At 43.2% G+C, this 10,256-nt stretch overlaps 1 protein-coding gene across 1 annotated transcript in view; it reads right to left on the bottom strand.

The window, feature by feature from the left end:
* Positions 1 to 5,452: 5,452 nt before the first annotated feature.
* The window catches only part of ttc27 (tetratricopeptide repeat domain 27), a 55,700-nt gene continuing 50,896 nt past the window's right edge, over positions 5,453 to 10,256 (bottom strand). Inside the window, exons 15-19 of the mRNA XM_034898554.1 lie at positions 9,939 to 10,104; positions 7,533 to 7,730; positions 7,228 to 7,339; positions 6,456 to 6,556; positions 5,453 to 5,718 (exon numbers count right to left, since the gene is read on the bottom strand). Of these exons, the coding sequence (XP_034754445.1) occupies positions 5,593 to 5,718; positions 6,456 to 6,556; positions 7,228 to 7,339; positions 7,533 to 7,730; positions 9,939 to 10,104 (703 nt within the window). The 3' untranslated portion in view covers positions 5,453 to 5,592. The remainder of the gene's footprint in view (positions 5,719 to 6,455; positions 6,557 to 7,227; positions 7,340 to 7,532; positions 7,731 to 9,938; positions 10,105 to 10,256) is intronic.

Genomic DNA, 10,256 nt, shown 5'->3' with positions numbered 1-10,256 from the left:
GGAAAATGGCTGCAATGAAACAAAGAGTGAAAAATTTAAAGGGGTCTGAATACTTTCCGTACCCACTGTATATATAAAACAACAGCGGTAAATATAGTTTTAAATATCTTACAATTGTGGACCTGGCTTTCCTTTTCCATTGTTGTTGCTGCAGTGGTCTGTCTAAATGTGGGGCCAGAGGGGTGTTGTCTAAATGCTGGGCCAGAGGGGTCTGTCTAGATGTGGGACCAGAGTGGTCTGTCTAAATGTGGGGCCAGAGTGGTCTGTCTAAATGTGGGGCCAGAGTGGTCTGTATAAATGTGGGGCCAGAGTGGTCTGTGAGGTGACTGACTGACCGGCTCGCAAGAGTCATTCCCAGCTGGCGAGCTCGCTAGGCCTGCCGGCGTTTGCGGACCTTTCCAACTCCGAAGGCTTTTTTAATTCACCATAAATTTTTGTTGAACTGCTTATATTCAAAATCCACACAGCTGATTTCTCGCCTTAAAACATCCTAAAAATGAATTTATTGAATTAATAATTGACGTAAATTGTGAAAATCTGTGTACCGGAAACCATACGCACTTTACACCCGAATTGAATGCTGGGATATCCGTGTTCTTGGCGAAATGCTAACTTGTGTATTGGTTCAGTACTTTGGCCACCAAACATGACGTTTCAAAGGAACACAAGAACACAAGTCCATAGAAGAACACAGATTGAGAAACGCCCACTGTCTCCCATCGTCTCTCGTCAGATCCTTTGGTGTGTTCGGTTCGTTTGCTCCAGTCAGCTTTGGACGCTTCCTTGCAATCACTATTTGGCTGTGACTTTTCCCTGTCTCTGTACTCCTGTTTTTGTGTTCCTGTTTTTTTTTTTCTTCCTTTTGTTTTGGACTGTTAGGGATATTTGGATTTTTTGAGTTTTTTTTTTTTTTATGCATATTTGAATCCCTTCGTGTGTTCCTTGTTTTTTGTGAATAAATCCTCGTATGAACTCTCTCTCGCCCGCCTACGTAATCTCTGCTTTTGGGTCCTCAATTCCTTGGAGAGTAACATGTTGTATGGAACGTCTGTTCTAACCCGGGACCATTATCTCCCACAGAGCCCGTAAAATATGCTTTGAATCATTTACCGTATTAAGCATGCAGTGCAGCATTAATCAAAACATGACAGGATTGGCAGAGGCTAGAAAACTAACATTTCTGTGGTTTTACCGTACCATTAGAAGCAAATGTTAGCATGACTATTACATTAGATTAGATTATACTTTATTCAGTATGCTGCTGAAGGAGCAGCTCAGGGACCCCACAGTGTCATGTAGGGGGTGTGAGGTGTTGTCCATGATGGATGTCAGCTTAGCTAACATCCTTCTCTCCCCCACTTTCTCTACGGGGTCCAGAGGACAGTCCAGGACAGAGCTCGCTCTCCTGATCAGTCTATTGAGTCTGCTCCTGTCCCGGTCCGAGCTGCCCCCCCTCCAGCAGACCACAGCATAAAGGATGGCAGAGGCCACCACAGAGTCATAAAAAGTCCTGAGGAGAGTCCTGCACACTTCGAAGCAGATGGAGGACTCTGGCCCTTCTTGTAGAGGGCATTGGTGTTATCAGTCCAGTCCAGTTCATTGTGAAATGTTACTAGGTACACTTAAGTACTAGAGAAAATCTACTATGTTACATTTAACCACCAGGACTTTGTAATGCTAAAGGAATGAGTCATAAATACATGGATGGTTTGTGACACATAACTACATAACAGAACCATCGGGGAAGCCGACATTGGAAACTATTGTAAAAAGGCCAGGCACTGTCAAAAGTACCTGGCAGGTGATTGGATGAACCGTCTGTCTATTACAAGATGGATTTTCATGTGTATATGTGATCCCGCCAGTCTTGCGTGATCTTGATATATGGCGACAATCTTGCTGTTGGCACGGTAACCTCTGGACCCCCAGTAGTAGTAGTAATAATAGAGACAGTAAGAGAGAGAATTTCAGACACTGCATGCCACTTACTAAAGACATTTTCCAAAATGTCCAAAAGGTGTTCCTTTCTGCGATACAAAACCATATCTTAATCTTGCTCAAAACATTATCTTACCTTACCTTGCTACCAAACATTTCCTTTTCTCAAATGTCTGCATCTCGGATCGGCTGCAACCTCACACCTCCACATGCCACCGACTAGGCACAACTGGGGGTGTATCGTGGTAAAAATGAATTGATTCCACATGAGTCTCATTTCACTAACGTAGTGGACTTCATCTGATTAATGATGTAATATGTGCTCATTTTGGTTTCCCCAACCCAAAATACTTAGTCTTTTTGTTTGTTTGATGGTAATACACGGGTCAGACAGATCTGCTGCTGAATGTGGGCCCATGAAGGGGGGTGGTAAGCAGAACCTAGAGAGACTGACTGTGGAACTGTTTCCTTGGGAGAGAGTCTGTGGGGAAGGACCGGGCAAGGCTCCGACGAGGGCTGCAGCCATGATGTCATGTTTTCTAATCCAGGCCAAGAGAGTGTATTCATCCACACAGAGACTGCTTTCATCAAGGACAAACATGGTTGAAACAGGAAACCTAAAACATGGATTACTATGTTACAATCTTTTTGATCCGGTTGTTTTATTTATACAGATGTTTGGGGGAATGAGCCCCATTTAATATTTCTTAGGTTCACTGCACTACTATCTCATGCTAAATTGATGTATACTATGTGCTACTGTATTAGTACTACACTACTGCTTCTATTAAAGCTGTCCTCTGGGTCTCGTTAAGGACATTAGTCACTACTGACCGTGAGACAGCTTTAGTTACTAGTTACTTTAGTTACTAGTAACTCCACTACATTCATTTGACAGCTTTAGTTACCAGTTACTTTAGATACTAGTTCCTTTCCTCATTAAGATTCCCAAACACTAAACACATGTAGTTTATTATCTGCAGTTTTATAATAAAGTAACCTAGCAACAAAATAACGGCTCCAAGTCCAGCTGAGATGATGATGTCATCAAACACATATTTGACTGGCAGAATTGTTTTAATCTCTTCCAGTTTCAAAATGGGAGGCTTTTTTTTTTATTTTTAAGTTTTTTTTTCGGGGTGTTATCCCTTTATTAGTCAGAGAGTACAGCCGAAGATGTGAAAGGGGAGAGAGAGAGGGGAAGAGACATGCAGCAAAGGGCCGCAGGCTGGACTCGAACCCGGGCCCCCTGCGTCGAGGAGCACTAGTACTCTTCCACGGCTCATCTGAAGCATAAGAAAACCCTAACTAGTGCCTTGAAGTATTAATATGTACTCAACGTGCAGTACCTGGAAGCTGCACATTGCACTCCAATCCCTTCCATGGTAACTGCCAAATCCTCATCTTAAATGTGTCCTTTCCATCCTTCTCAGGCTGCTCCAATAAGCTGTCCGTTCCAAGCAGAGGCTCTGTGTGCTGTGATAGCATGGACCAGGCAAAATATATAAATATATATAAAACACCAACAACAGGAGATTAAAACCTGAGCAATGCCAAGGTCATGTCCTGCTGGGTGAGGAAATAAACTGGTGGGAAGATCGTGGGATCCTCCGTTCACTAACTGTGTGTGTGTGTGTGTGTGTGTGTGTGTGTACAACTCACATACCATCCATCACATACCATCTCTGGGGAAATGAGCTCCCAGAGTGTGCCCTCTGGTGCTCAGAGTACCAGACGTGTGTACAACGGAGAGCTCATGGCAGAGGTAGCTGTGGGACTGGGTTAAATCCAGATGTGAATGTGCATTTGGGCACTTGTCTTTAGTTAACCTTTAACACCTGTTCCACGCAAGGGGATAAGCCTCTCCTCTCTAACCTGAGCTCCCATGGCGCCATTTTAATGCTACGAAGCCATCAACTGTCGTTAGCATCCCATTGACCGCCATTCATTTTTACAAAACACAAAAATGTATAAAAGGCTCAATTACCTTGTAACTTACGTTATGGCTCCGTAGCAGATGTTTCTTTTATAAAATAGGCTAACCTTTGTGTCACAACCAGGCAACTTATTGTCTCATTGTTGACAAATCACCGTATTGTCAGGAGATACTCGGTTTGGATTGCCATTAGCTGTTTAAGTTTAATTAGCCTACTAATGTTAACTAGCATGTCAGTTAGCAGTAATTAGCCTATTCCTGTGTTAATGTTAACTAGCATGTTTGCAGCAATTAGCCTGATTCTATGTTAATGTTAACTAGCATGTCAGTTAGCAGTAATTAGCCTGTTCCTGTGTTAATGTTAACTAGCATGTTAGCAGTAATTAGCCTGATTCTGTGTTAATGTTAACTAGCATGTTAGTTAGCAGTAATTAGCCTGTGCCTATGTTAATGTTAACTAGCATGGTAGTCAGCAGTAATTAGCCTGTGTCTATGTTAATGTTAACTAGCATGCTAATCAGTTATTAGCTTGTGCCTATGTTAATGTTAACTAGCATGTTATTTATCGGTAATTAGCTTGTGCCTATTTTAATGTTAACTAGCATGTTATTTATCAGTAATTAGCTTGTGCCTATGTTAATGTTAACTAGCATGTTATTTATCAGTTATTAGCTTGTGCCTATGTTAATGTTAACTAGCATGTTATTTATCAGTAATTAGCTTGTGCCTATGTTAATGTTAACTAGCATGTTAATTATCAGTAATTAGCTTGTGCCTGTGTTATCTCCGTCTCTGCTGATTGGGAATGATTGAGATTTGTCTTGCACAGCTACCAGAAGACTTCCAACTTTCAGACAGGTTGCTCACGTCACATCTACGTCTTCCAGCTCAGTTGGAGGCTCCGAAGATGGAATTATAGAAGATGATTGACAGTTCTAACACCACAAGAGACTGGTACCCTGCAGAGTGCATCAGTAATGTAAGCTTTAGCAGATGACACGCTACAACATCGACACCAACTCTATATTGTATATTACGTTCCTCAAGTTCGTCTTGTAATAAAGAAATGATCTCAATCGATGTCCTAATGCAACAAAAACAAAGCGAGCATTCCATATTTGAAACATTACTTTATTATTTGATGCCTTACAGTCATTGTTTCCATTCCAATGTGGATATAGAGGTATAAAAACATCACAATTACAAATGGAGACCTTTGGCTTTCCATTTCAAGCATTATCTGTTATTCTCAGTGCTCACATGGAAAAACCTTGATTTACATAGGGCAAACTGCAGCTGAATCTCTATTTGGTTAGTTAGTCTCTGGTTGAGCAGCATCCAGCTCACTGTGATTGGCTATGACAGCGCCCAGCTTACTGTGATTGGCTTGCATTGTCCAGCTCACTGTGATTAGCTGCGACAGAGTCCAGGTCACTGGGATTAGCTGTGACAGCGTCCAGGTCACTGTGATCGGCTGTGACAGGGTCCAGGTCACTGTGATCGGCTGTGACAGCGTCCAGCTCACTGTGATTGGCCTGCAGTGTCAGCTCACTGTGATTAGTCTGCAGCGTCCAGCTCACTGTGATTGGCCTGCAGTGTCAGCTCACTGTGATTAGTCTGCAGCATCCAGCTCACTGTGATTGGCCCTGCAGCATCCAGCTCACTGTGATTGGCCCTGCAGCATCCAGCTCACTGTGATTGGCCCCGCAGCATCCAGCTCACTGTGATTGGCCCCGCAGCGCCCCCCCCAGCTCTTGCAGCTCTGTGAGCAGCTGCTCCAGAGCAGCGACGGCGTCCTGCAGCTCGCCGTGGATCTGACCCGTGGACACATCTGTGTGCATTTGCTGGAACAGAAAATGCGAAGAAAAAGAAGGACTAATGATTGCACTTTGGGTTCAGGACATTTTACAGACTCTCTCTGGTGGACAAACTGTAATAGAAACACTTTCTAAATTAGCTCAAACATATGTTTGGCATTGCCGTGCGCCGTTTTAGTTCTCCCCTTTCTTCAGGCAAAGCAGAAAATGTCACTGACCTCCCTCCATAAAACCAAAGGCAGAATAATGTTCATATGAAAGTCTGTTTCCGAGAACTCATTCTGCACCATTTTGCTTTTAAAGAGGCTAGTGAGAATCTGATGAAGTGATGATTCTATCCACTGACAAACTCATCCTAAGCCATCCCAATATGTTGTAGCCAGATAGCAGTGGAGCACTGACTGAGTGCTAAATCCCTCAGGAGCTCCGGTTCAGTGCGAGCTGAGCAACCAGTCAGACTCTACCATTGGTCAGCCGATGGACATGATACCTGCTGTCTCAGCTTCTTCACATCCTGGTTTTCATTAGTACCCAAACTAGACATTACATAGCAGTCACCACTAAATACAGTTTCACTTTGTATGCACCCTTCTTTTAAGGCACATGAGTCACACAGTGAGAAAACAATAAATCATGTATAGAAATAAAAAAAAAAATGTATGAATAAATATCGTTTTACTGGTTTCATCATGGCATGGAGTCCCTCTGAATGGAATGGGTTGGGTGAGGGTGCAGCAGTGGACTGTGATTAACCCCGAGCTTACCTTAGCTTTTGTGGCAAGACTCTTCAGGCTGAGGCGGGTGGAGGAGAGCATCTGAAGAGCTTCTGATGGATTACTCTTCTTCTTACAGCAGCTGATGGTCACTGAGAAACACACCCAGAGAATGGAGTAGAGGCTTTAGTGTCTGTGTTGTCCCACATTTGAACTCCCTTTGTTTCACTTTTTCAGTTGTACCGTACATTTCAAAACCTAACAGTGAATGACACGGTAGCTTGGTACTGTCACACCACATTTGAGCATTTAGGAGTATTACATAACTGACACAGCTGTTTTAATTTCATCCTCTTTCCTGGCTATCACAACATAAACAGCACAAGTGTGCTGCACACACGGCACAACCCAGTTTTCTTTTGGTTTTCCAAGAACAGAAGTTGTGGCTAGCACCTGGTACGTTTTTGGTACCACCACACACACACACACACACACACACACACACACACACACACACACACACACACACACACACACACACACACACACACACACACACACACACACACACACACACACACACACACACACGAGGGCTGACCGCTGGACGGTATGTCAGGGCCGGGCTGAATTAGACATTGCGTTTGGGAGTGGATTAGACTCTCAGAAGACAGAATGAGTGGATTGGCATCCTGGTTAGTCAGTAGACTCAATATTGATAATGAAGGCTAAAAATCCTGATTCCAATATTCAACAAGTTACTGTGGTAATGGAAGGCATCAACATGGCATAAGGGAGAGTGTAAAAGTGGCAGGGCTATTACCTTCCCCCATGTTGATGGCTCTTAGGACCACCTCCTTGAAGAGACCAGCATCCTTCTCCCAGCCCCCAGCCTGAAGCTTGCAGCGATGAGCCTTGGACAGGAACTGGAGAGCCTGGGAAAGCACACAATCACCCTGCTTTTACACACAAGTCAAATGCAGTCATGGCTTTAGTTGGTCTCTCTTTGCCCTGGGATGTGATTATTGGGTAGTTCAGCTGGCTAGGACTCAAGCAGCATGTGGAAACAACCTGGTTGGGACAATTCATCTCAGAACAATAGTAAATATGAATAATATTGGCATCAACCTTTTCATTGTCCTCTGGGTTGGAGCTGCGTCCGTCTCCGTACAGCTTAGCGTACTGCTGCCATATCTCACAGTCACTGCTGTGGCGGGAAGTGATCCGGCCCAGCAGCTCCTTCAGTTTGAAGCTGAGCGTCGCCGCCTGCTCCCCCTGGCTGTCGGTCACGTTCTCAACAACTGCTCGGACCAGGATCTGCACAATCTGCCATGGGGACAAACCAATGCATACATCAACAACGCCCTTGAGTTCAAAGAGAAATCCCAATTCATCGAGCCTCAGCATCATTATATGGGATGTCATGGCTCGGGTTGGAATATCACATGCAATTCTAGAAGAAACTTTATCATTGGTCACATAAAATCGTACAGTACAAAGTATAAAGAGCCTTAGGAGCAGTAGACAGCCACATTCAGCGTCCAGGGTTCCCTGTCTTGCTCAGGGACACTACGACATGTGGCAAGAGGAACCAGGGATTGAACCACCAACCTTGTGGATCATTTAATTACTGTTAATCAAAGCAGCATTGCCTCAAACTGCCAAAGAATCCAATGACAAAGCAGCAGGGTGGAAACTTACTGGGTTTATGGGTTTCATTTGCACAAACACTGGAACTCATAATGGCACTGGCGTGAGACTGCTAATTATCACTCCCAGGTCTCTGTGGTTTATGGTAATTATGGGAGATTTTGTCACCGCCACATCTTTCACATCTCTTTCCACCTGAACACAGCCTGCTGGAGACCGGCTCCTCCAAAGACAAACAAGGCTGTAAATACCAACACACGCAGGCCAATACCTGCCACAGTGTCTTTTTGATGGGACATCGACTGTGATGAGAGGGAGATTAAATCCAGAAATAGAACTCCGTTTGATGCTGTCTATCAATGAGGTGAAAACTGAAGGGATGACCTATTCAGATTCCTGCTGGATCCAGTTAAAGAAATTAAATGGAAAAGTTATAACCTCGGTTGAAGAAAAAAGAGAAAATAACATGAATGAGAATTTTTATTGAAGGTCATTGTCAAGTTCACTTTGCAATCATAACAATGGAGAAGGTAGAAAGTGCTCTTCTTTCTCAAGGGATGTGTTTGTTTTTGTGTGTGTGTGTGTGTGTGTGTGTTTGTCATGTGACCCTCAGCTCTTCTGAAATCTATCAGCTAAAGAACTGGAGTCAGCGCCCTGTGCACATTACCCCGAGAGGATTCATGGCATCCTCTGGCATCATCTCTCCTTCACCACGGCTCCAACGCTCCAACCCCAGGACAGAGAAATATGAAGAGAATACGGCAGAAATGGGACTGACGTCTGATTATGTAGTTAAAGGAGGATATTTTATGCAAAACACCATTGAAAGGTGCAAGATAAATATTGGTAAAAATAGAAGGGTAAAAATGGAATAGTCATTTGAAATGAAGAGACTGCTTTTATGTGATGTTTTGATAGGTTTGTTTCCCTGAGGAAGACAGGAGAGAGGACAGCTGCACAGTGATGTCAAACATCGACATCGGGATAGAAATATACACGAGAGATCAGAAACAGCAATGCATGCAGTGCTCTTAGATACAGAGACATTTTCCATTACTGCTGTCTGTCATCTGACCGTCAACGTTCACTGCTGTTAGGTTAGAATGAAATGCCAGAATGTGAGCCGAGTACCCAAAGAATTAAGCCTGTGAGGTCGGAGAGTGGGGCCTCTTCGACCTGCATTAATGCTGATTTGGTGTCTAAGGTTTCCCTAACATACTGGATCTCTAAAAAGACCAAACTGGAAAGCATGGATTATAGAGGTTTCAGTAATAGATCAATCTAAAATGTCATCTGCATATAAAACAAGGAAGTGTTGGTGACCAAACTATTGGATTGGTTTAATCAACGACTGTGTCTGATTGGCTACAGGTTCAAGTCATAAGCAAAACAAGAAACGGGAGAGAGGGCTGCCTTGTCCTGGGCCTCCAGGGAGAGATGATGCACCCTGTGAGTACCTAAGCCATAGGTAAAGTACTACGGAACTACTACAGAAACAAAACAAGACCAGTAGAAGACAGGGGAGCTCTCTAATCTGCATCTTTCTAAATTAAACTGGATTATTTGAATTAGTGATGGGTACCTTAGATCAAATTTCATGGTCATTCATTCATTAATGTTCAGAAGATCGTCGGTTTAAAGCTCTGTATAAAGTAGAGTCTCAAGGGCAGAAACAGACATAAAAAAAAACATATTTTTATGCTAAAACTCTCTTAAAAATAAAAATATTTTCTAAGGTTACATTGTTTTTTCATCTCAAATAATAAACACGTGGATATAAGGTTTAAGTAAAAGTCATCTTTAGTTGCATATTTGGAAAGTAATCAAATTACAATACTTTAATATTGGTAACTGCATGGGAATCTTTTTAAAGTAGTCTTTTACCTGGATGTCCTTGTAGTTTTCCCTGAGGTCCATTAGGCGATGGTAGGCATGGATGGCTTCAGCAAACGCCCCGACGTCCGTGCTCACAGCGATAAAGTTCTCCCAGATCTGCCAGTGTTCATAGTTACACTTCAGGGCTTCCTGCAGGGTACAGAAGGCTTTGTTTCTGCAAGGAGAAAGGCAGTTCCCTGAGCATTAGTGTGTCCCATCCACTGTAACACTTCTTTACAGGGATGTGTTTTTTATATATATATATACACTCACCGGCCACTTTATTAGGTACACCTGTCCAACTGCTCGTTAACACTTAATTTCTAA

This window comes from Etheostoma cragini, chromosome 17 (genome assembly GCF_013103735.1).
Source record: "Etheostoma cragini isolate CJK2018 chromosome 17, CSU_Ecrag_1.0, whole genome shotgun sequence".
NCBI lineage: Eukaryota > Metazoa > Chordata > Actinopteri > Perciformes > Percidae > Etheostoma > Etheostoma cragini.
The sequence above is the reverse complement of the archived record's forward strand: the minus strand, read 5'-3'. Positions and strand labels throughout refer to the sequence as shown.